Source organism: Leuresthes tenuis, unplaced genomic scaffold (genome assembly GCF_036924035.1).
Source record: "Leuresthes tenuis unplaced genomic scaffold, fLeuTen1.0.hap1 SCAF_19, whole genome shotgun sequence".
Lineage (NCBI taxonomy): Eukaryota > Metazoa > Chordata > Actinopteri > Atheriniformes > Atherinopsidae > Leuresthes > Leuresthes tenuis.
Genome location: NW_027325373.1, coordinates 21641753 through 21669138, shown reverse-complemented (window position 1 = coordinate 21669138; position 27386 = coordinate 21641753). Strand labels below are relative to the sequence as shown.

The window sequence follows — 27386 nt, the reverse complement described above, 5'->3', positions numbered from 1 at the left end:
CCAATTCTACCAATCAAGGATGAGATAGGAGTCAGATGATCTTTTCAGTGTTTCACCACTTTCTGTGTTATCTCACATGGTGGGTGTCAAGCCTGGAAACAAACCATGCAGATTTTATTGAGTAAAACCTGAGTTTAAGGTAAGAAAGTAATGTTTTTTGCTGACACCAAACTCTGTTTAGTACGTATTTAGTACTTTGCAATTAATTAATTGCAATTAAAGAATGTGATGCATTTTCTCCTTCTAATTTCAAACCACTTGGCAAATACAGCTGTTAGCTGAACAATGGCTGGGTTGGGGTGGGTTGTAACCATCTCCTTACAGAAAACTAACAATATTTCTTAATTTTCTTCATTTTTAAGAATGCTTAGGCAATGGAAAGGGAAGACTGAGAGAGGTGTGCTTGCTGATGTTTAAAAAATTTTTTAAAAACGCATGATAATTCCTGGGCAATCCATGGTGTGTTTGAGTTATGGTCAGTCACAGAGACATGTATTGTTCTTGATTGTTCTTTTATTTTAATACATACATTTTTCAAGCATATTCTATGGCGTGGCCTCTGTTTTTTGCTTAATTTCTCTAATTGTTGCAACTCTTCCCAGTAGTTGAGTAGGTTGTATTTGAGATTAAAACACAAGGTCTGTGATATTTGTGCAGGGTCTTAAATAGATGTAATTTGTAGTTAACAAATGTGGGTATTTTAGATAAAAGTTTGAGAATTATAGTTACCCAGTCTCCCCCTATTATACCTTAATAACAGTTGGGTCTGTTTTAAATGGTCTTTTTTTAATACGTTTTCCCAATTGTATACACACAACCTTACACACAATTCTAAAAACACGAAATACATCTTAAGCCGTCTGGTTGTCGCGCTCTTGTAGTTTGGTCAGGAGGTTATTCGATCCTGCGTTGACTTGTGATGCCTTAGCTTCAACTTCTTTTGTTTCCAGGTGCACTGAAAGAAACAGGCATACAAGACCATTTCAAGACACTTTGATTGCCAAGTACCACTACTTTGACCTAAACTTTGTTGGCTTAACCAAGTTATCCGTAACAAGAGAAACATAATTGTAAAACCAGTCTGTGAGGGAACCAATGAGTTATTGTCAGAAAGTAGCTCAAAAGAGTTGTTTCTATTGACCATTTTGATTCATCTGCAGGCCATAAGCTCTTCCATTTGTTCCAGCAGTTGTGTTATTTGTTAAAATTTAAATAAAGAAGCAAATCGTTCTGAAAAGAAGAAGGAATTCAGATTTTCTGTTTTACTGAGGTTTTTCCTCACTGAAGCCTAAAAATAGATGTATGCAGCACCGTCACTGCAATGGAATAAAATAATGTAAACTGCAGAATTTCATTAATTTCATGATTTATGCGCTCTTCTATCAGCTCACAACCATCTAATTTTTGGTCAGTTATTTATTTATTTTTTCTGGAGGATCACGTCATGTGGTGAGCTCACTTTACCATCTCGTTTGGTATTTAAAGAGTCCGTCCTCCACGTTTTGCAGAGCGGAGAGCGCACTTCTGTCGGAGCCGGATCCGCGCGTTGGTGTGCTGGGCTGCAGCTACTCAGCCGTACGGAGGTCTGAGGTGGGCGGAGACTGAAGCCCCAGGTCCGCAGCCAGAGAGGCTCCGTGCATTTAGGACTCCCACTCACTCGTCCGAGGAAGGAGGCATCATGGCAACGACTACTTGTACGCGTTTTACAGATGAATACCAGCTGTACGAGGAGCTTGGCAAGTAAGTCGCTGCTAGGTTCTTTATTTGGTGTCTCCCGCAGGCAGCCTAACCCTGTCCTACTACCGCACGGAGCAGGAGTAATGGAGGTCTGCACATCTGCGGTGATGAGTGCAGCTCCATCCCTTCCAAACAAAACTGTTTCTAAAATTAGCCTCACCCCCCCCCCCCCCCCCCCCCCCCCCCCCCCCCCCACTTCTTTAAATGACAGTCATCAGGTATAGTTAGATTTTGCATAAAAATGTGTTTGGCACTTCTGGGCATGCCCTCCTCCTTCTCATCTTCCTCCTCCAGTGTCCAAAGGCTAATTGGGGACAAATAGACCTAATATCAGGGAAAAAACCTGATGTGTTGGAATTAAGCTCCCTCATCATCAGCTGGCTTTAATCACAGTGGCACTCAGCTGGGAAGTCAGAGGGTGATGCTGCAGCAACTCTTGATCCACAGAGATGTGTCTTGCAAGTGAAAAAGTGAAGGAAAAAATAGTTTGGTGATTTTGGCTCCTGATAGGATGCAGACAAATTGAGAAGCTGAAGAGGCAATGGGTGCCACAGTGGGTAGATGTAAAGTGGACTCAATGTCTCTGTCAGGCTGTGCGTGGGAAGAGAGGACCTCTCTCTGCAATGTCTGCCTCACAGGAACATGTATTCCTCAGCATGCTCTGAAGGGGAAAAAAGCTGGAGATAATCTCAGTTTTAAACCTTTAATGTTGACTTTAAAGTTCAGCACTTTTGTGATGGTGGTGTCCTCCAGTCTTGGGTGTGCATGTGTGTGATATGTTGAAGACGATAACCGGAGAAGCTGAGGCTTTCCTCACTGATAATAGAGTTCTTACTTCTGTTTTGCTAATGATCTTTCTGGTGTGTTCTGGGTGATGTGTGTGAGATATAAAGACATGGAAATTTCTATTGAAAGGGGCAAAAAAAGGAGGGAGGGACTAAGGAGGGATATCTCTGCAGGCTGGGAAAAAGATGTGTGTAGAAAAGCAACGTAAGCATTGCACATATCTGATATGGTAACAGTTTGTGGAACTGTCACAACCAACAATCTATAAACATTTTTCTCTTTGTTCATGCTTGTGGCCATGACAATAATTGCTTTGTCTTCAGACATTTAATGAAACACTTGATGAAGGAACGGTTATTGCAACTCCTAATTCCAAAAAAGTTGCGACGCTGTGTAAAATATAAATAAAAGACAGAATCAGGTGATTTTAAAGACCTCATAAACAAACATGAAGTCTTTTACTGTTTCATGAAAAAAAAAAAATTTTGAATTTATTGGCAGCAACATGTCTCATAAATATTGGGACAGGTTCATGTTTCCCACTGTATAGCATCCCCTCTTCTTTTAACAACATCTGCAAACATCTGGGAACTGAAGAGACCAGCTGCTGGACATTTGGGAGATGAATGTTGTCCAATTCTGATAGAGGATTGTAGCTGCTCGGCAGTATTTGGTTTTCTTTGTTGTATTTCAAATGTTTTCAGGTGGTGAAAGGTCTGGACTGCAGGCAGGTCAGTCCAGCACCCGGACTCTTCTACTATGAAGCCATGCTATTGGAATAGATGTAGGATGTGTTTTAACTTTGTACTGCTGAAATATGCAAGGCCTTTCCTGAAGAAGATATCGTCTGGATGGGAGCAGATGTTGCTCTAAAACCTGTATATACCTTTCAGCATTGATGGAGCCTTTCCAGATGTGCAGGTTTCCAGTTACATTGGTACTATGGAACAGAGCTAAACACATAACTATCAAGCAGGAGATCAATCGGTCTCTGGTCTGATATTTTTTGTACCTAATTTACTTTTTGAGTTAATTTTTGTTTTACTTTTTTTCTTATTTCAGTCCTCCTTTTTTTCAAATTATTTTTTTGTTGGATTTTTATGCCTTTAATGGGTAAGACAGTATAAGAAAGACAAGAAACAGAGGGCAGAGAGAGGGGGGAATGATACACAGTAAAGGCCATCCAATGCAGGACTTGAACTGGGGCCAATTGCAGCAACCCACCTGCACAACCCACCACGCCACCGACCACCACCTTTCAGGCCTCCTTTGATGAGTTTAACAAATTAAAAATGACATGGTTAGGATTTGGAGTACATCAAATAATACTTTTAGCTTGTTTTCTGTTGCTGGTCTGTTAGTTTCTTAGTTTTAAGCATGTAAACCATTTGTTTATGTTTAGATGGTAAACCCTTGGTATAGGTTAAAGCAGAAAAAATTCTCTCAGGAAAATATCATAGCTTGGCTTAGAATTTACCCTCAACAACATCTGTTGTATGTTAGAAATCCTCTATTGAGATCTGCCCTGTCTATAAAATTCCCCAATGCGCTGCAGCCACGAAGGAACCGAACTGAAATACACGAATATGCTCATCAGGACACAAACATTTTTTATTTCATGCCTATTTTCAGGTTTTAACATAACACCAGTATATGTTCAAGTGAGCTTAAATGAAGGATATATCCCAAACGAGATAATTATCACGAATAGATTATTATTTTTTCTTTGAGTTTGAAACAACTTGACACAGAGCTGCTTAATGTTTATCTAATTTTAAGCAGTTTTGTTGAAAACTGGAACTTTTGACTTATGTTGAAAACAAACATCTACTACTACATTAGGCTGTTTATAGTAATAAGAAAATGTAAATACATTCTTTGGAGATTGAAAAACAATATGACAAGAAAAAAGGTTAGCTTGAGCTAATTTATCTAACTAACATAATTTGTTAAATCCTTTGTTTCGGAAGCTAGAATTAATCATTTTAACAGAAAAAAACTGCTTGTGGCCATTTTGTATCATCGCCATCAGTATCTCTGAAGTTTTGACCATTTCCGTCTTGGATTCCTCCAGTTACCAAATGTTTGATGATTTTCTTTCATGCAGAGTCATCCTTGCTGTATTTGTTAGTATAACCTCCTAAAATGTCCACCTCTGATTCATCTTCAAGTTTCAGATAATTGTCCTCACGCTGTCCTCAAACACTCTTTTAATTTGGTTCAGAATTCATATTGAGTGTAGCTGAATCATTAGGATGTATGCCTGTCAAACTAGGACTGATGTGCCTTCGTTGTGCAGGGGTTTGATGTTGATCTGCTGCTGATCTGACTCTGGTAGCTAAGTTCACCAAGGGAGGTAGTAACAGTGTCTATGTGTGTAAAAGCAAGTCAGCTTTGCAGAACACGCCACACCAACCAACAAATCTGTTGTCACTCAGCTTGATGTGTATAAGCACACACCAATGTGGGGCTGACCCTCCTCTATCTGGCATGTATGAATTACCAAAGAGGAACAGCAACAGTTTAATGAGGATGTTTTTTTTGGCTTGTTTTTTATTTTTTTCCCATAAGCTGCTACCGATATGTGAAAAGCGCTATTGCCTCCAAGCAGTCTAGTCGCTAAGCAATCAAAAAGCATGACTCTTCTACCGCCATGTTAAACAGTTGGTATGAAGAGCCTACTTTGGTTTGAACTAAACATATCTGTTGTTACTCTATCCAATCAAGTATTTATGTGAAACACTTCTTTAAATTAATTCCGAACCACAGCATTGGCTCTGATCTGAACTAATCCAGGTTTTGGACCCAGATCCAGCCCTCCTCCCGACTCTCACCTGCCCTACAGATAACCTGTAATGTTGAAGCTCTGCTGCCTTTTTCACCATGCTGTGGGATGTCAGTCAATGTCATGCTTACTCACTTCATCTCCTCATAATGTATGCGAGTTAGAGAGCTCATGAGAGCTTTTTATTGCGTAACAATACTGAGGTGAGATAAAATTAGCTCTGAGGAATGACAGAGGTGGTTATTTCTGTTGGTATTTGCAGGGTGTGATGAACAAATGTGGCACTAAGAACTACTGACTACACATTCAGAGTACTTATCCTTATAATGCAATTCTTCTTCTACTTATTTTTTCCTGTTTAGTGCCAGTGACATCACTGGAGTTATTATAGTCATGTGTGCAGTAAAAAGATGATGGAAAATTCATTCTTTACAAAGTTTGTTTTCGGAGGTCAGAGGGTTTAGTGGTAGAGCTTAACATATAACTATCAAGCAGGAGATCAATCTGTCTCTGGTCCGACTATTTTTTGTACTTAATTTACTTTTTAGGTTAATTTTTTCTTTCAATTCTATCGTCCTGACGTTTCGGTTCAGGTACTGTGGCTTGGATGTACTTGTTGCTAGCTAAATAGCAAGTTGAATTTATTGAGCTAGGTCATCAGCCATTCTATAAAAATGTAATTCTATATAGGCAATACTGTAAGCCAAGAGCAAGAGATATCATTTCTTTAATGAAAGCACCTTTATTAATAGTGATACTCTCAGGATGCACGTGATGTAAAAATTTTAAGGATTTTGTTCAAGAAAGTCCGTAAAGAGCTAGAGAGTGAAGGACTTTGAGCTGTAGTCCTTTGTTGGCATGCCAATTCAAATTTGATTGAAATGTGTGGATTTAAGGAAAATTTTGCAATGATTTGTTGCTTTGGTCTTCTCAACCCTCCATGGACTAGTAAAGATATGTTTTATATAATTTGACTTCATGGCCATGAACTACTGAATGGCCCCTTTGCTCCCTGGCAGCACAGTTTGGAAAATAAATGCATGAATTACCATGATATGGCTTAAGTTCTGTTTTTTCTTCTTGTATAAAGAACCCTATAAGTGATCAAATAGCTCCAAAACTGCTTTTCTGTTTATGTTGTGTTTGTTCTGGACTGAGATTCTGGTGCTCTGATGTGGAACCAAAGGGCATAGACTGCACCTTTAAGAGTATGCAAAAGATTGAATCCTTTTATAAGTGAGGTGCCGCCAGAAATTGGTCAGAAATGGGAGAGTCATATCTTGTAGTATGTGAGTCATGTTGTAGGTCCTTAGATAGTCATTCAAATCTGAGAAGTTAACTTGAGCACAGATTATTTTACCTCACAGTTTCTGAAGGACACATTGGCGCATGTTACAAATGATGCTCACTTTTCAGGCCATGAAATCAAGAAAAATTAGCTTTGTTTTAGGCCCCTTTGTCTCAGAAGCCAATTCGCACAACATCTGGCAACCCAAATAAAAGATTTAATGGCATTAGCGCAGCTTTTAGGGTGTCTTGTAGAGGATTTTTAGTGTCATGTTCTATTTCCTTTAGATTAAAATTATGTTTGTTGTAGCTGTTGTTGGTTTTAGGACTTTGGTTAGGTTGATATCAGGTGAAGATGATGATTAGTTGGAGAAGCAGAAGATTATTAGGGCTGATAAATATCAGATGATATTTTTCTCTCACAAATAAAAGCCCTTTACCCACACAAATAACAGAACAATAATCAAGCTGAGGCCAAACTAATGATCGTCAGATCTGTCTGACCGAGTATTCAGTCATGAAATATACGCATCTTCTGATAGTAAACACAACTCTTTGATGTGATCAGTTAAGTTGTTAGTTTTTTAAGATGATACCCAAAGCTCTGTCTAACGAACCTCCTCCAAAGCAACATCTGTTTACAATTGGAACCAAAAGTCAAGTCCTTTGTTTTACATATATTCAAGAACAGCTTACCATTATCTACACATTTAACTACACAGCACAGATCACTTTGTAGTGTATCTTGTAACTGATTCAAGCTGTGAGCAAACATATATGTCGTTGATTATCAGCATACATTACAATTAATGACTTTTTAAATACAAGAGGTAGGTCGTTAGTAAAAAATAAAAAAAAGATGTCAGGACCCAGGTAGCTGCCTTGGGGAACTCTTTCGCTTCAATCTACCTGAAAAACAACCATTAAAACACACTAATTGCATCCTGTTGGTTAGTTAACTTTTTATCCATCTAACAGTTTCTGCATTCAAACTTTAGGCTGAAAGTCTTCTTTGATAAGAGGTCACGATCAATCATCATCATCAATCAAAAGCCGCACTTTTTGGTGTTTTGTAAAACAGCACCAACATCTTTCTCTGATCTACTTTTTCTTTGTAGGCATGTTGGAACTCATAGCTAAGGTTGTTCACAGAGAAATAGTTAAAAAAAATTGATGAAAATTTGTGAAAATACCAATTTTTCGTAACTATTTTTAAGCATTGGTAGAATATTTATGGGTCTCCTGTTTGCCCCAGTGAGCGTTTGCTTATTTTCAGATTTAGATATGTTTTTGGCGACTTTCCCTGTTCGAGAGACAGTATTCTCTTTCCCGCTGAGGTTAACAATGTGGCACTCCTCACAGATTTTAAGAGACAAACAATCAGATAATTCTCTAAATCAGTTTAGGCTTGTAGAGTAAAGGCATAGAGGAGTCCAAGATAACTGTGAGGTCACTTCTGATAGCCGATGTGTGTTTTGATGCTGACAAAGCTCTTTATGGCAGCTTTCTCATCTATTCCTGCTTTCTCTTGTCTTTTGTTTCCCAGGGGAGCCTTTTCAGTGGTGCGACGCTGTGTCAAACTCTGCACAGGCCAAGAGTATGCCGCCAAAATCATCAACACCAAAAAGCTATCGGCCAGAGGTAAGAAAAGGAAGCTCACAGGATGATTTCAGATTCCATGTTTGCAAGAAACCGCAGAAGAAGAAGCATTGTGTCATCATTACGTGTATGTCCCAGATCTGAAGGCTCACATTAGCATATTTTAGCGCTTGTTTGATGCCAATGTGTGAAGCCTTCACGTCTGTTGCTTGGAGGGAGACAGATGATGCTTCAGTCAGAATCTAAAGCATCTGAACATCAGAAACCTTCATTTTCATCACAAAATAATTACAAGAAAAGATTCTAACAAGAGAGAGGAAACAATATTCTCTTATTCTCTATTTTAGATATCATGTCCCTGTCAGGTCAACTGTGATGAAGCAGCATCTGCTCTTCTTCTCCTGACATAAACTTGTGGAATAATGAGAAAACGCCTCGGAGAACATCCAAATATAGCAGCAGTGGTGTTATTATCGCAGAGACATGGGATGATGGGTGGGACTGTGGTAACGACACCTTTATTAAAAACATAACAGCTGCTCTCTGTCCTGCCCTATTTTCTTTGAAGAAGAAGAAGTCGTTCGACAGATGTGAGTCTGAACTGCAGGGCAGGACCAACTGTCACCGAGATAAAAGCAGATTCTCAAATCACTTTAAACCCACTTCTAAGCCGGACTCTCCACTCAGCTGGAGCTCCTCCTGTCTCCTCCGCTGGTTACCTCACTTACTTCCTCTCTTCCTGCACCCTATCCTCTTCACTCGTTTCCTTGTTTCTTGTTTCCTTTTCTGCTGTTTCTTTTCTTCCTCCACCCCATCCTCCTCACTTGTTTCCTTGTCTTGTTTTCTCTCTACCTCCACCCTATCCTCTTCATTTGTTTCCTTGTCTCTTGTTTCCTCTCTTCCTGTATCCCATCCTACTCACTTGTTTCCTTGTCTCTTGCTTCCCCTCTTCCTGCACCCCATCCCCCTCACTTGTTTCCTTGTCTCTGGTTTTCTCTCTTCCTCCATCCCATCCTCCTCACTTGTTTCCATGTCGCTTGTTTCGTCTCCTCTTCTTACTCCTCTCTTGTTTCCTTTCCCCTGGATTCCTTCATAGTTTACTTTCCTCTCACTTTTGTTTTCTCTTTTGTGTCCTCTCTCCTCCTTTCCTTTCTTGTTTTCTAACCTCTTGTCTCCTCTCTGGTAATAGCAGGTTAAATGAACATCTGGGACAAATGTTATCCTCAGGCTGTTCCCATTTCTCTGTGTTTGTCTTTATTAAAACTTGTTTTGTGTGTCCTTTGTGGTCACCTTGAGGAGTAGAGTTTCTACCTCAAAGTGTATAAACTCTGATTTCATGACAACACATTTAAACTTCACTGTGCTGCAGTAAGTTTCTGAAATGTTTACCTGGTTATTTTAACTTTTTACAGCACCCAACTCTCCTTCTACTTTTTTATCATCCTGTTCTTCACATGTTTGTGTTGAACTTTCTTGCAGACCATCAGAAACTGGAGAGAGAAGCTCGGATCTGCCGACTGCTCAAACACCCCAACATTGGTGAGGTTTACTTAGATGTTAAATCACAAACAATCAGTCGTGCACAAATAATCTTCAACAGAAAACGTTACTATACAGTTGTAGTGACTCCTTCTTTGTTCACCTTTTTACAGTTGAGATACTCAAAGCTTTTGTTTGAAGTAAGGAAACAAATTTTACCTTTTTTAACCAAAACCAGTCCCCTCAGACCACATCCTGACGCCTTCTCTTTATTCAGTAAAACAAACAAGAAAATAAGAAACTTTACCTCTGAAAATATCCCAGTTAGCCATTCTGCTGTTCGTCATTTCATGAAACAAATGGATGAATTAATTCAAGTTATTGTGAAACCTCGTGGTCACAAGCAGCACCTGCTACAATCAAGCCAATCAGGACGATATTTAATCAGGGAATTAATATCTTTGAAAGGAAACATATTAATTAATTGAGTTTAGAAAATGTAACACAGTGCTGACATGAGCAGGCTCCTCTTTGAATCTCCGGTTCAGTAACTCGTGGAGTGTCTGAATTGGGAACTTTAAGGCATCTTTTTCTGTGTGAGGGATCAACTCATTGAACTGAAGCTTTATGGGCGTGAATGACCGGTTGCCTTCTCTTTTTTAATGTGTCGTACTGTGTACGTTGTGTCCTGTGTTGTGTTATATTTTTATGTATTTGTCTTCTAATTGTTTTGTTCATCTAATTTGTAGAAACTGAAAGGCCCCTTTTGGGACCTGTATTACAAATCATTTTAAGCGATAAAGGTGTGCAAAATCTGCTAATGTGAAACACATGTCCTCATAAAGAATAAACAAACAGCAAATTAGGCTTTAGTAGATGTTGTGGCTCCAAACTACAATATCAAATAATAATATTTAGTAAATCTGAACGCAAAAATACCAAATATCTTCCTACTGGAAAAAAGAAAGAATGATTAGTTAAGTAACTAATAAGCTGTATGACTAATAATAAACCCCTGGACTGATTGTGAAATTACTTTTAATTCAATGCCAGAGTTATTGAAGTTCTCCATCCATTTGACAGGATGGATGTTCTATGAAGTGTGTTAGTCTCTAATTTTCCTGCCAGAGATCACAGGAATCATGACAGTGGTTATCAGCTCTTTTCATCTTCGGGCTGAGTGCATGCTCACATAAAATCAGCTGTTTGATGCATCATTTCATGGACAAAAATGGCCCCTGTTCGAGTCCCGAACTGGACAGCCATTTGCTGCATGTCACTCCCATCTCTGCCCTGTTTCCTGTCTCTCTCCACTGTCCTGTCATTAAAGGCATTAAAAAAAAAAGCAACACTGATGCTGCAAATAAGGTGAAATATGAATGTCAGAAGAAAACTGTTAATCAATCAATCAAAAATGTATGACAGACTCAGGGTCTAACGTCAAGTAACAGAGTAACATATACAAATCAGTCACCAACGAGAAGGCCTTTTGTTTGCTCAAATGGGATTGATATAGTTGGCACTAAATCATATCGGTCCAAAAATAATTAAATTTACTGAAACACTGAGGCCTCCTAAAAGTGCTGACTCCTGCAGCAACAAACATTTGACTTGCACTGCACCACCTCCCTTAATGATAAACTCATAGCATCATTAAAGGCTGCTTGAAGTTATTACAGCCTGTTTATTTTACCTGAAAATGGACTCATAAAACTCCTAGAATTTAAACTTAATTGATTCAAAGCTTAAAAAGCTCATTTTATCATAATTTATATTTTCATATTTTTTTATTAGAGTTTATTTAATCTTATCTTTCATATATATCATTTTATTATTTTTTTATTCAATCTTATCTTTATTGTTCTGATTTTATGTATTGTGCTTATTTCTTTCTTTTTTGTTTAAATTTGAAATCATGCTTTTTATTTCTGCTGTTTTAATGTCGCTGTAAAGCAGTTTGAATTGCACTTTGTTGAATTGTGCGATACAAATAAACTTGCCTTGCCTTGCCTAAAATGACGAATCTCAACAAGTGCATGTAGCTCAGATACTGTCTGGTGATAAAGAACACTTACAAAATATAGCTGCAAGCAGCGATGGCATAATAGCAGGTAAGCCTGCGGCTGCTCAGGAAGGCATCATGAGTCCATACACCAAGTTTGGTGTTTGAGATGAACTCGTCTTCATCCAGGGATTCCAACGGTACCTCATTTGTCCAATTTGAACCAACGGCTCCAAAGTTATGAGCAAAATGCAGTCTTGCTACTTATAGCGCCCCCTCTGGGTGGAAGTTCACCAGACTTCTTGGGCCTCTTAAAGGTTTGGTCATGAGTCTGTGTTATAAGTTTGAAGTCAAAAGATCAAATGGTTGCAGAGATATGGCTTCACGTCCTGTTTGGCGTGTCAGCACTGAGTTTGATTGGCTGCTACGGCCAAACGGAAGCGAATTTAATAATACCACTTGATAACATTTATGAGGCTTGCTCTGAAGATTCTATGTGTCAAGTCCCGTGGAAATCAGACAATCTGGGTGACCTGTAATGCGTTTTGAAGGTTTTTGATATAATTCAAAATGGCGGAAAATCCAAGATGGCGCGAATGACGTCATGACGTTGGTTGACATCGGCTATATCCAGTGGTTCCAACGGTCCAAAGATAAGATTAAAAATGCATTTTTGCTAATTATAGCGCCCCCTACAGGTCAATAATCACCAATATTCTTGGGCCTGTTAGGGATCGAGTTATGAGTCTGTGGTATAAGTTTGATGTCAAAAGACCAACCGGTTGCTGAGATATGGCCTCACGTCCTTTTTGGCGTTGTCGCTGCTGACTTTGATTGGTTGTAGTGGGTGAACAAAGTTGAAATAGAAGAAAAAAATGAGCAACTTTTGTGCGGATTGGTCCAAAGATACTCTGTGCCAATTTTCATGAGAATTGGTCAAAATTTGTGACCTGTGAAAATTTTTTAAGGTCTTCAACAAAATCCAAGATGGCGGAAAATCTAGTGAGACGGAAAATGACGTCATAGGGTGCGTTGGACTCGTCATGATATAAGGATTCCGTGTAGCGTGAAGTCTGTCCTCAGAAATATTCATCAACACAGTTTCCTAACGTCTGAGTATTTGTACACGTTGTCATGTGACGAGCTGTGACCTAAGTTTAAGAGCAGCAGAAACGACCTTTGCCTCAGATTGTTTCTGAAACAAAACATCTAACCACCCGATTCCCTCTTTTCCAGTTCGCCTCCATGACAGTATCTCTGAGGAAGGCTTCCACTATCTCATCTTTGACCTGTGAGTTGCTTTCATTCCTAATTTCACCCTCTTCTTCTTCTTCTTGCTCTCCTCCCCTGCCATGCTGTGCTGCTCCTCCTCCTTTGTTTCCTCCTGATGCTTCCTTCAGCCCTCGCTGCATCTGTTTCCTTCCCTTCTTCCCTTCCCGCACCCTTCCATCCCTTCAATATTCTCTCCTCATCCCTTAAAGGCATCCCCCACCCACACCCCATTACATAACAGCAACCCCCCTCCATCCCTTCTCTCCCTGCGGCTCCCACTTTAGCGCACACTCCCCCGCACTGGAGCCAGTCTCCATAGCAACCTGGCTGGAGAGATTCCGGTAGCTGGGATTTCCCCCTAATGAGGACATCCCCCTCCTGTCTTTGTGAGTGTGTGTGTGTGTGTGTGTGTGAGTGTGTGTGTGTGTGTGTGATTTTAAACTCCATCTTTGTCTTACTCAGGGTGACAGGAGGGGAGCTGTTTGAGGATATCGTGGCTCGGGAGTACTACAGTGAAGCAGATGCCAGGTAACACCCCCCCTCCCCCCCAAACCACCCCCCACCCCCAGATGGCCCTCTTCCTTAATCTTCTCCTCCTCATCATCCCTCCCATGTGTCATCCCTCCTGCCTCTGCAGTCCTCCAGCAGCAAGAGTTCGCCTCCTCTCATTAGCGCACAGACAGTTTTGACACATTGATTTTTTTTGGTGTTGCTGACTGCAGCTCTGACAGATCACACCTCTGCACGGTTCTCTGCGAGCTGAATCTTAATCTGAGATTGACAAGCTTTTTCCCCAGGGCTAGTTTTTTAAAACGGGTTAGAAACATGAGCAAAAAATTCATGCACGCCTACGCCTAACCCCTTCGGAGGTAGACTTAAATCAATTTGACTGTGGAGGCGGTTTTGTGGAGAGGAGAGCAGAGAAAAGAAGGGGACAGAAACATTAAAAAGAGGCAGAATGAGATGCAGTACATATATTTTTCTCCCTCTTGGTCAAACCTTTGGCATTTTTATAGTATCACCATACCTGTTAGCGTGTTCAGGGAAGTAAATTTGTCCATTTTGACCTGGCTCTGGTCATTCAGCACCATGTGCACCACAGGTGTCAAAACTGGAGCAGGTGAATTTCAGCTTTCAAGTGTCTGATTCTTCAAATTTTGAACAGATAAGATCGTCTTTTTCAGCACTTAATTGATCTGAAACCTTCAGCTTTTAATTTCCTCCACTAGTACGCAATATTTCATGAAAACATGATTTCTTGTGAATTTTTGCGGTATTATCCTGTCATATATTTATTGCCAAGTCAGGTTTCTGTCAGTTTTAGTTATACAAGCACACACAAATGTTATGAATGGAGTATTTAAGAAGTTGGACAGAGTTTTCACCCCATATATTTAAAAAATAGCGATATAATTTCGATATAGGCGATATAATTTCCCCTCACAGTCTCAGTTTCGTTGGCTACATTTGCCACACAGCATGGACTGAAAGATGTATTGTTTTTGCAAATAATACAAGAAATAAATGCACTTTACTGTTTTGTACAGATTAAGGACACATATCTGTGTTGATAGACATCAATAAACCTGCTTCTCAATATTTTTTTTGTGTTTAATGAGAAGAAATGGAGCAGTACGAACACAGGCGACCACACAATCCAGAAACATGGGTGATTTTCACGAGTAACCCCTTTCTGCAGTCACGATTCCAATAGTCACTCCCGGCAGCCCTCTGTGATTGTATTTGTTATGAAAAACCAAAGCCTCTTTCTTTTTTAAAAAGGTTTCCAACAGTGACTCATTCGCTGAAGAGGCATGCAGCATTTTTCTGTTGCAACAAATTTTAGACACATTCAATAACATCGGTGTCACTGACTCATTGTTGTTTTTACAGAAGATATAAAGATAATTGCTGTAATATCAGAATTCTTCTAGCTGTTTAGAAATATTAATAAAAACGTTTCAGGTAGTTTTTACACATAGGTTTAACTTATACTGTTATATGTCCCTATGGTGAAGAGTGTTATGAGTTATATTAAGATGAGTTCAAAGGTCAAAGGGTATGTTACCATTACTACTAATTTTATGGCCCCCACAACTTCTGTAATGAATAATATGTCGAAAATACACGCTGGTAAAAATTAATTTGGTTGCCAGGGTGACAAGTTCCACCCCAAGAAAGTGGATGGAGATTCAGTCACTAAGAGGAGAAAAGATATCGTGTTTTATTGCCATTTTACAGACAACATCAAGCTAGATTTTACAAACGCCTTACCAAGTATTATTTTTCCTAAAACTAACTAAACAGTGGCTTAAAAAGAAGCCAACAGCTTAAACACAAAGGGGAAATAAACGGACCAGTACCCTGGATTAAATGATATACACCTGAGTGGCAAAACATTCAACGTGGCTGCCACCGATATTCAAAAGATTGGGTGTATTACGAATGAATATCATCTTAAATTAAAGGCTGTGGGTCTCGACAAGGACCTTTGAGACCTTCCAAAAATATCTGTGGATTAATGGACTTTAAAATCTGGCCAGAAAACTGGTTTCTACACCGGAAAAATAATCAAAATAAAGCCTGAAAGCATAGTCTGGATGCTTGGTTGTACTTCAAAGAGGAATCTGTCGGGGACTTTAAGGTGTCAAAGACCCAGATAAATATTCTAGTTGTATATTCTATTCAAACTTCTGTTATGAAAACTGTGAGCATGGATGGAATTAAAGAGTCTGTTCTCCACTGCTAGTAAGACTCTTAAAATACAGTATTTTTTGCCACTTTATCATAAGCTTGTTCCTGTTACCCCCTTGATTTATAACTGGCAAACGCTAACTTGTAAACCTTGGGTTCAGGATGACAAAGGCAGGTTAGGATGGTGAATAAAGCTGTCCAGTAAAACATTAATGATAAACTTGATTTGAGCATGATTGGAACTTGAAACGTTCACTCACAAATTTCACGGAATAAACCCGACGAGCTAATATCCAACCTTTGTCCAAACTGCCGACCAAAAGAAGCACTGTTACACGTTATTTTTCATGAAATGCCAGAACTTTTATTACACAAACTCTAAATGACAGATGCTAAACAGCTCATTATGTCTATGGTTTGTCGTAACATTTTACAATAATGATTTTTTTTTAATTTAACATATGGAACACTGAGTGTTCACTGCATATCCACATTTCTGATTTATTTGCCTCTCTTCTCTTTAGTTTTTGGATATTTTTGTAAAGAGAGAACCAGACTTATTTGTAAATATGATGGTACAACACATCAACGCAACAGCTCGTCACCATTTTATATGCGTTTTCCCCAATAACAGACTTTTTGCCACTCAACAAAAAGTCTAACCTGAGTACGATCACACATCTGATGATTTCAAATGCATTCACTCTGTTAAATCAGGGTCTTTCTACCCTCCCTCCTTGTCCTAAGAGATGTACTTTAAGGGGTCTTTAACCCTTAGGACTCTATAATATAAATGTAAGAGAAGGTGGCGCGTGCTGCCTTTGGGGACTGATAATAAGCTCTGTAAATCTCAAAAGCAACTACATACATGACAGACGGCTTTTACACAAAAAAAACAATGTAAATTGATGTGAAAATTATATCTGTGAGTGATTTAGTTGTTGAAAAATCAAACTTCTAAGAGTGAAAGTTCTTCACTTGACTGGATGAATCCTCACTACGACCTGAGACAATTCATCTATCAGTCACAAATCCACGTTATTTTTTTATAACTTCTCTTAATTTATTTATTTCCATGAGAACATATAACATTGAATGGACAAATATATTTCAAATAAGAATGTACAAAATATAAAGAAATAAAACTGAAAATTTCACATCTTCTGGTTCCCATACTTGGGATAAAGTATTTATACAATTTATTCAACTTATTTCACGTGTTGGGAACGTTTAGACACGCAGAAGATTAAGATTTTGATTCAGATTCAGATACGGACCGCTTTATTGGTCCCAACGGGACCAATTATTGTGGAGTCCAACGATTAAAGCGGCAAATAGAAACAGTAAATAAAGCAATGATATAACACCTGTGAAGTCCTGTGAATCTCTGTGGTAGCTATCACGTAAGGTGAGCATTAAATAAAGAACTTGGATTGTGTTCAGTTCTCATCAGGTTGTAATGTCGGCCTGTATAAAGGGGTGAAATTAACTATGCAGTTAAAATGCAGTTAAAAATGCTCTATTTGAATGTTAATTGATTTAGCCAATCAGAGCAGGTTTAAGGTTAACAATGACACTCGATGCTTGATGATTCTCAGCAGATATCATTCCTTTACTTGCTGTTTTTCTCCTCATCTTCCTTGATTCTCTCTTGTTCGCTTTGCATAAATTCTGTGTGTATATGTGTGTGTGTGTGTTACTCAGTGTGGTTGTGTGTGGGTGTGTGACTAGCTTGGCTTGATTTCTGTCCAACAGTATCTCACTGACAGTTTCCTCTCTGTGCTCCATCTGTGCCCTGTTAAACTCTCAGTTCACCCAAATGACCAAAAGACATATTTACTTCCCTTTAACCTCTCATTGAGGCGACTCACATCGTTTTGGTTTTATGTGTCCAGGTTTTGAGGAACTGTATGTGTCGGCCAGATTTTGTCTTATTAGGTTCATCCTAGAAAATATGATCTTTAACTTTTATTAATGGTCACTTGACAATCTCTTGTTGTGTGTTTGGTAAGATCCTGTCCTTTGATTATTCATTATTATTATTATTTACCTTTACTGCAGTTTTGAAACACCTGAATTTCGCTGCTAACTTCCCCACCTGTTGTTAACCCCCTCATCGCTCCTTCAGTATACATCCTCCTGGTTTCCCTTTGTTTAGTTGCCAGATCATTTTTGTATGTTGCCATTAATGCTGTCCTCCTTTGTGGTTTCTCTGTAGTTCAGTTGGAAATCATTTCGTCCTTCCTCAGTTCTGTTTGTACTTTATTATTCCTGCCTCAGCAGAGTCTTTGGTTTCTTTTTAATAATGCAACCATTTACTATCACTGCCCGTCTTTACCTCCTTCCTCCGGTGCGTTTCTGTCCTAACCTCAAGTTAAACACGAATCGTGACAGCTGTTCCATGTTTTCAGGCTTATTTGCTTTGTTAAAACCTTTAACATCACCCAAAGCTAAAGATAAAAAGATGTACATGCATGTTTTAATATTTTTCTGCAGAATAAACTTGTTTTGTCCAAAGTGTTGCTTCTGAGACTTTTAGGTAGTTTAGGATATCCTTTTATGGTCAAATTGTCCAGGTAATACGCACCGATGGGAGCAAGAGTGTGCATGTTATCATCAGCGAGCATTTCGAAAGCGAAGGTGATCCACTTGTACTTTTCAGAACTCAGCTCTTTGTCTTTCCTTGAGAGACGTCTTCAAGAAAATGTGTCTTTGGTTGTGAGGGAAGGTTGACCCTTTTCAGCTTCTCCAAATACCCAGAGATCTTGTGGATGCGGTTTGTTTTGTCCCGTTGGGAAAAGATTTGGGTACGTTCGCTCCATTTCACGTGCAACATTTTATGAAGAAGAACCGGTACAACGCTGGCTTCGCACTGAAACTGAAAGTCAAAGCTTTTCCAACTTCAATGTTCCAAATCTGAACTTCAATCTGTGAGAAAGACTGTTCAATATGTCTCTGTTGAGTTGGCATTCTATGTAGGAACAAATTTTAGTGCAAATATCGTGGTTAGACTGAGTGGAACGGCAACTAAGCGGGCCAACAGTACTTTGTGTTAATACATTTATACACAAGACAACTGAATGGATCCATTTGTTGCTTCTACAACTGGTCAGAAACGCACAGATTTAACAAACAGACAACGTCCTGTTGTAATCTTCATTTTGATGGTTCATCGTGCTGCTCGCTTTAATGTTCGGGATCCAGTTTGCCTGTCTGAGTCCCCTCCGCAAATCTCCAAGAATTTAACCAATCAGAAGACACTTTAGCCAGATCATCTCGTTCTCAGGAATAGACTTCCCCAAGAGAAAGAAACATTGCAATCTATTCAGAGTTATGAAGTGTGCAAAGCTAACCTAGAGGAACCCAAGGTTAAGATTTGAATGACTGAAAATTAGTCTGTCATGTCCACTTTAACTGAATCAGAGGTTGGGAGGTGGTTGGGGTGGATGACTGGTGAGTCTGTGACTGTAACATCAGAGATCATTGTTCAGACCCAAACTTCTGTCTGTGGCTTAGTTAATAAAAGGACTTTAGTAACACTTAGAGACAGCTTGTGATTAAAGGTAAATAGTGTTAATGCAGACCACAAACTCACCTGAACCCCACAGCTACCAGCGCCTGAATATAACCATGAATCTTGAAAAAAGTTTGGAAACAGTAACTGTGTCAGTGAACTTATCGCTGATTTATTGTCATCTTATTTGCAACCTGGAAAACTTTCCAATATTTCACGGTTATGTTCATAAAGAAAATACAATAAAAACATATTTGCTGGCTCAGTTTGGGTAGGAGCATGTTCACCAAGATGCTGCTCCTGTGATGGCTTTTGTATCAACGATGAGAGATGACCTGTGAAAAGAAAGGGTCCAAAAGGCTAACAATGTGTAGGCTCCAAAAACAATAGACCATATTTCTGCTACTGCCTCCAACTGGCAGTAAAACACAATAACATGAAGACCTGCAAGGCACCAACAATGAGTGTACTGACGATATGTTCAACCCTTAAAGCCACATCTACGTTCAAATTTCCATGAAATAACTAAACAAGTTTTATTTGTTACTGCTGTATTTTATTGTTTCCTGTAAAAACAGAAGCTATATGTGCCTGGTTTGCTCTGTTTGGTCGATTCCAGAGACCTAAAAAGCCTCAGTTTAGGATGAATCATTGATTTTTTTTTCTTTTTAAATATTTTTACTCTGAAAATAGTAATTCTTTCTTTAAACAGGCAGTTAGACTCCTCGACACCCACCACCATTACCCTCTATTTAACCCCCATAGTTAGCCCCTTAAATGCACACTTACCGAGTCCCCTCACATCCTCGAAGCAATGGCTTTTATTTTATAAATGCATTTATTAGATATTGAATATCTTTTTCATTAAGACTGCTTTTAAAGTCATGTTTTATATCTAGGTCTATTCAAGATTGCTTGATTTGCTCTATTCTTTTTTGTCTATTGTAGGAAAACAAACCTTGTTCTGAAGTTTTGAATCACACACTAAATCTTAATCGTATATGAAAACTTAAAGATGAATTAAAGTTGGTTTAATGGGAACCTTGAGACACAAATGCGCATGAATTTGAGCTCATAGATCTCTGGTGGCAGCTAATGTCTTGAAGTGACCTTCTGGACCCACAGAACTCCAATTAGTTGATTTCCCAAGGGAGACACATGGAGTCCCTCATTTAATTACAAATCCACCTTTGCAGGACTTTCCACCAGGAGACCGTGATTCCTGTTTCAAATGTATTCCAATACCTGGTTCTTTAGCATCAGAAAATATATTTTTAATTTTTACACAACTTCTTGGTTAGGTTTAGGAATCAAATTACAGAAGTAAGGGTTAGATATTAATATTTGGGCAGCTTGATATTATGTTAAAAATGATAATAGAACATGATTTTGAATTTTCAACTGAATGAAAGACTTTACATCAGCCATTATTTGTTGTCAACACTGCTTGGGGTGTTAGTTTCCATCATAGTAACCAACCAGGGACGTTCTTGTTGTGAGCCTCATGTTTGGCTATATTTAGGCAGTAAAATAAGCACAACTTCGTTACAGTTTAGAGCAGGAGAAGCTTTTCCTTTTATGTGGTACCGAAACATTATTTTAACATGTCCAGAGGAAGTAACTCTGGAAGTAATATTTCTGTTCTTGAAGAAGCTGGGGGTATGACTTAATCACAAAACAAACTAGTTTTTGCAAACTAGAACCTAGTTTTTGTCTTTTTTATTCTTCTTCCAACACAAGAAAACAATAAAATGCCATGTCATCACCTGCATTTGTTCAGTCAGCAGTACGATGTCCTTTTTTGCGATGCCACCCAAGTTGTTTTTTCCAATTTTTGCTTTCAAAAAGCTCAGATTTCAGGGGATGTATCATATTTTAGTTATAAAATATGATACAAAAGGGACACAAATCTCAAAACTCAGAATTACAAAGAATATGTTTTAAGGTATCTCTTAAAATCTTCTGCCTGCTCCTGAAAACACCCTTCTGCTTTCATATGCTCCCCCCAGCCTCAACCTCTCTGTGTTTACCGTCTTTGTTCTCCTTTATCTGCTCCTCACCCTATTGTTTTGTCTCTACAGTCACTGTATCCATCAGATTCTAGACAGTGTCTTACACCCACCAACATGACATAGTGCACAGGGACCTCAAGGTGTGTGTGTGTGTGTGTGTTTCATTTTGTTGCATAGCCCTGCATTTACATGCCTGTGTCTTTTATTAGATTTTGCCTGTGATTCAAATGTTGCTTGTGCCTGCCTGTCTGTCTTTCCGTGTGCCTCCTTATGAGTCTGCCTGTCCTCTGGTTTTTGCTTTATGGAGTCTTGTTGCACTGTTTTGCAGTCCGAGAAGGGCAGAGTGAGTAAGTACAGGTCAGTGGAGTAACAGCAGAGCGGCGCCTGCTTGCTGAATCTTTTCCTCAAAGCCGGTGTTGCTGCTGTTTCTGAATAAATGACACCAGGTTAGACTCGGCATCTCCCACACGTAGCTGCAGCTCACTCCCACGCTGACTGACTAACGTTTGGCATCATCTTGAAAACAGAAAATAGCAGAAACTACACACCTGCTCCCTCCACAGTTCACAGACAGGTCTACCCTTCACAATTTTCCATTTATGTGTGTTCAAATGTGTTATAAACGTGTAGAGCTATGATTCTGACTTGAAATATGTGAGTGTGCGTGAGATATGATGAATGTGTGCTGCTGCCTCTGCATGAATGTGACTGTTGGGAGCTGAATGTGTTCGGACTAACTTGCTCCCCCTGCTGTTTGCATACAGTCATTGCATCCAGCAGATCCTGGAGGCCGTGCTCCACTGTCATCAGATGGGGGTGGTACACAGAGACCTCAAGGTGAGTCACCTGCAGGGGTGTGTGTCTATGTACCTGTGTGTGTGTGTGTGTGTGTGTGTGTGTGTGTATGTGTGTTGTAGCTATTTAGTTTTTAAACTAGCAAAATAGACATAAGTACAGAATTTAAGTGAAAGAGAAGAGAATCAGTGATGGGAAAAGGTGTAGCGTCTGTACATTTTATTACAGCTTTGTTTGATATTTTAGCCAACAAGCAAAGTTTGATTATCCATCCATCCATTTTCTATACCGACAGTCCGTTAATCGGGTAGCGGGTGGGCTGGAGCCTATCCCAGCAGTCATCGGGCGAAAGGCGGGGTACACCCTGGACAGGTCGCCAGTCCATCACAGGGCCACATAGAGACAAACGAGACAAACAACCATGCACGCTCACACTCACTCCTACGGACAATTTGGAGTCACCAATTAACCTGACATGCATGTTTTTTTTGGATGGTGGGAGGAAGCCGGAGTACCCGGAGAGAACAAAGTTTGATTATTTACACTCAAAATTAGTTACAATTATGACAAAACTTTGCTCTTGAGCAAGATAAAAATATCATGTTCAGTTGCATCCCTGCAAAAATAATTGTATATAATAAAAAAAAATTGTGTAAAAAACTCTGCATAATTGATTTTTTAAATGAATTTTTTAGCAGAACTACAAACTACAATAACATATATATTTCTTTAACGACACTTTGCAGCTAATGTGTGTACATTGACCCTACATGGGTTATGCTCGAATGCATTTGGACAGAATGAGGCCAAAATTGGGATCTGATATGGACGTAGCAGACCCCTCATAAGTGAGGCACCCTTTATGGGTCCTGATGTGTTTAAAGACATAAATGGGGCACATTTTGATTTAACAAATTTATGCAGAACCACACAGTGGTGCCCACCAGCAGACAGTGTAACCTGCATCAAACCCATACATGTCAGGCTATTAACACTGGGCCAATATCCCAGAAGTCCAAGAAAATCCAAGCAAGATGGTGGACAGTGTTTACGTTCAGAAACAATATATGACCCATTCAAGGAGTCTACAGCAGAGATACCCACAAGTCCTGCAGGACGTTTAGATTTCCCCCTGCTTCAACACAGCTGATTCAGATGAAATGGATCTCTTCAAAAGATTGTTAAGTTCTTCACAAGCCTGCTAATGATTGCTTGATCTGAATCAGGTGTGTTGGTGCAAGGAAACATGTAAAACCTGCAGGACAGCAGCCCTCGAGGATCGGATGTAGGTGTCTCTGCTATACAGCATGTCGTGTGTTTTGGACACCAGCAGTAGGTCCTAAGATATTTATTCCAGTGACAGAAGTGGACTTGAGCACAGATTATGGCCTCAAAAGGCCCATTTTACACAAGAGACACATCATCTGGAACATTAAATTAAACATTTTCAGACCAGCTTATCAGAAGAAAACAAACTCTGCTTGAGGCCTAACTGAAATCTGGCTACACAGATGTCTCTAAGTGAAAGAAAACATGCACATGTGATGCAAATGTAACCTTAAAATCATACAAGACACATCCAAATGTACTTTCAACCATCCATGTAAACCTTAAAGGAACAGCTTGTGATAGTTACTGACATCTACAGGTCAACTTGAAGATAGAAATCATAATATGAATTTAATTACCAGTCGAGAAGAAAACAACTTTGGCACCAGCCCGATCAGTGATTTCCAAATTCCACACTAACATTATCCCAAATTCACTTCCTCTTCATGCTTTCACTTTACAAAACAGTCGATTTTCACACGTTATTGCCTTTTATATCATAAAGTATTGGGGCAGCACAGTGGTGTGGTCAGCACTGCACAGCAAGAAGGTTCAGATCTCATCAGGGGCTTTTTGTATGCTCTCTCTGTGCCTGCTGAGACTCCGCCTTCTTTCCGCGGACCAGAAAAACGAGCCCATAAGGTGAACCGGTGATTCTAAAAGGACCATGAATGTGAGCAAGTGTGGTTGTATGTCTCAGTGATGGAGAGGCGACGTGTCCTTGCATAATTTAACAAGTACAATCCTCCATTTCTTAAATGCGTTGCCTCAAACTTCTTACAAAACAGCATCCACACCCACTGAATCTCCCATTATCTTCTTCTTTGTTGCCCTCAGAGGTACTCTTCTTCTATGGCTGTATTCCTTGGTGTGGGGGCATGAATGATATTGCAGTTACTATGAAACTTTAACCCACTAGTGACAACATCAACAGCTTGTGCTTTAGGGGCTGGGCTTTGTTGTTCTCTACAGGAAGCAGCTTTTTGACTTGGATGAAACGTACAAATCAGCTTTAAGTGTTCAATTATATGCTGAGAAAGATCTGTTCTACGTCAATTTAAACTGTTCTGTAAGATTTCTGAATAAGGACTGAATAAGAAAGTGTCTGTCTTTGTATTGCATGTGTATGTTTCTGTGTGTAAATGGATCAAAGTACTTTAAAAGCTCATACAGTGAAAACGCAGATTAACTTCAGGCTTTTATGATGTTGATGATGTGACACATCAGACACCAGCGTACGCCTCCATCTTTGTCAGTTTGGACATTTGCCTGCACACACTGATAGCCAGAAACCTCCTTTCATCACAGTCGTATACTTTATCTGACTGTTGTTCAAAACTTTGAAGGCTGGTAAGTGCAGGAAATAGTATTTAAAAGCCAGCATGTCTGTGCATGTCTGTGGGCTCAAGTTGACAACTCATGCATGATGAGTGTGTGCGTGCAGAAGCATCATTAAAGCAAAGTGCTGTGCATGCTCTTTATTGAATGTTCTGAATCAGTTTGATGGGACATGTTGTTTTATCCCAGTATGAAATTCTCCTTAATGTTGATATGTGATGATTTCCCAAGAGGAGCACTAGCAAGTTGCTATAAAGAAAAGGCACTGAGCTGTGTTGTAGTGCTTCATGAAACAGCCTGAGAAGCAGGAGCAGAACCTTATATCCAGGGGATCAATATTTTATCCTCCCCAGGTCTCAGTTAATGTCTTGTTCTTTACACCCAGCTGGATTAGAGGTGTTTAACACAGGAAACGTCATCATGAAGGACCAAAAAAAAAAAACAACTTATAATGGTGAGTCTCAAATAGAAGAAGTCTTCTCTAAGTAGGAAGTAAAATAAATTAACAAAATTACAAATGCTTCCTTTCTTTTTCTTTCTTTTGTCATCTTTTTGGCATTTAAAACAATCTTACCTTTTTAACCAGAAGACAAAATGTGGAGAAGACTTCTATTTTGACCATAAATTACATTTTAATATCAGAGCTGCAGCCATTTATTGAACAAACATGTCCAACTTTTACTTGTTTCTGATCATAAAATGAATTTATTTAAAGGTTTGGCTTTGACAGACAATCATTTAACGAAACAATCTTCAAGTTAATTAATAACATTGTAGAAATTCAATACTTTATACTCTGATAGACTTGTATATTATCTTCTTACTTTACTCAACTAAAACAACCTGATTAAATAGAATAAGGGAACAATATGAAGTTGGTACAGAAAATTAACGAATAAATCAATTACTCTTATAATTTTGGTTCAGTAAGTAAAAGATTTCACTCCTTTTTAATGTTTTCCCTTACGTTTGTCTAAAATCTTTTACTTAACTTCTATCTGTATTTGGTATGTGACCTGATATATGTTGAAGTATCTCAGTAGTTCTGACTTAAATCCCAATTAGGATCTCTCCAGAATTTCTGCTACAATGAATTTTTTTGGCTTCTTATTTATTAAGTCAAAGTCATGATCATTTCTTTCTTAAATCACAGAGTTGATTACTTGTAATTGAATTGAAAATTAATTGAAATGAGTTTTCATTTTGCACCAGACCCTCTTTAAATGTTAGATAATTAAGGCTATATTTCAACATTTTGCACAGCTGATGTGTTCTGAGATTCCTTTTATCACAAACTGGTGCTATTTGAGTGAAATTAAGCTGAATTTCTCTGCAGAGGGGAATGTATGCTAAATGTTTACCTGCTGCCAAAAAGGAAAGAACCTCCTCTGAGTTTTTGCATCAGCCAGCAGGGGGTGACATGACATCTGTCCTGCAGCTGGATCCCAACTTGCAGATGTTTCTGTGCCACTGTCATGGAGAGATTACTGCTTTGTGCCATAGATCAGTCAGTATGAGCAAAGAGCTGTTGTCACTCAGTGTGTCTGACTGTCAGATTGTTGTTGCATCAGCGTCTGAGCAGCAACGACATGACTGTTTCAAACAGAAAGCTGTGTTTGGTTGTCCTCAAATAAATAAACAGCAAAAAGGCTTTAAGCCCCATCTGTCAGCCTGAGTGTGTGAGCATTTCAGTGTGTCTCTGAGCATTTCCGCAAATGTATATGCATTTCTTTTTAGCTATTATTAGTCTTTTCATGCTGGTTTAACATTTTAAATCTTTTAAACTTCCACAAAAACCATAAGTAAAGGGACAGGATTTGACCTGAAATGATGGCTGTGATAATCAGTTTAGTTGTTGTTGAAAGTGCACAAGCCATGACACGGTCTCTGAATGAAATGAGTAACATTTCTTGTTTGCTTGATAGCAAATAGCACAACTACTCAGAGGCAAAGAAAAATACCCAAAAGAGGCTGAAAACATTAACAACGAGGTTGCAAAACAACGATAGAAATTCTAAATGTCTTTTTGTAGGATAAAGCTACAGAAACCACAGACAATGACCACAGAGGCAAAAATAACAGTGGCAATAAAGCACCACATAGGAGGGAGAAATAATACAAAGACGCCAAAACGCAAGAAACTATCACAAAGAAAGAAACAGAATCACAGAATCAAAGATGACAAGGCAAACAAAAAACAGAAATGGGGACCACAAAAAGGTAAAAAAAATTACAGCAGAGGTTAAAAAATGTTCATAAACCAGCAGCCATAAAGACTTATAAAGTGACCACAGTTTGGAAAAAAGAAACTACAAAACAATGAAGAATTACAACAAATATGAAGACATCCAGTCATTTACACAGTTGGCTTGAATGCACACTTAAGAGTAAAGGAAGCAAGTAAATGTTTATTTATATCCTACCTATCCTAGATATTTGGAACTGTATTTGCCATTTAGCTGAGGGAAATTTAGCTTAATCCAGTTGCTGATTTCATTCAAACAGATGAGATACATCTGAGAGGTCTCTAGGCTTTGTGGATAACCAAAGCTGTGTATCATCAACATACCAAAGATACATGTTTACAACTGAAATGCCTAAAGGGAACGCGTTTGAAAAAACAAAACTGGGCCAAGAATAGATACCTGAGGCAGTTAGAGGTGGCAAGGAAGAGAAAACATTGATAGTTACAACAAGAAACTTGGATTTGTACGTAGAAAACAACTTTAGAGCTACACCAAAGATGTAGCTCTTTTC

The 27386-nt window shown here is 39.0% G+C and overlaps 1 protein-coding gene across 3 annotated transcripts in view; it reads left to right on the top strand.

Moving 5' to 3' along the window:
- The first annotated feature begins 1495 nt into the window (after positions 1 to 1495).
- Positions 1496 to 27386, top strand: part of LOC140276949 (calcium/calmodulin-dependent protein kinase type II subunit beta) — a 63529-nt gene continuing 37638 nt past the window's right edge. For all 3 annotated transcript variants that reach the window (XM_072371812.1, XM_072371811.1, XM_072371810.1), the window contains exons 1-6: positions 1496 to 1740; positions 8142 to 8236; positions 9674 to 9733; positions 12912 to 12966; positions 13410 to 13475; positions 21932 to 22004. In XM_072371812.1, the coding sequence (XP_072227913.1) occupies positions 1679 to 1740; positions 8142 to 8236; positions 9674 to 9733; positions 12912 to 12966; positions 13410 to 13475; positions 21932 to 22004 (411 nt within the window). In that variant the 5' untranslated portion in view covers positions 1496 to 1678. The remainder of the gene's footprint in view (positions 1741 to 8141; positions 8237 to 9673; positions 9734 to 12911; positions 12967 to 13409; positions 13476 to 21931; positions 22005 to 27386) is intronic.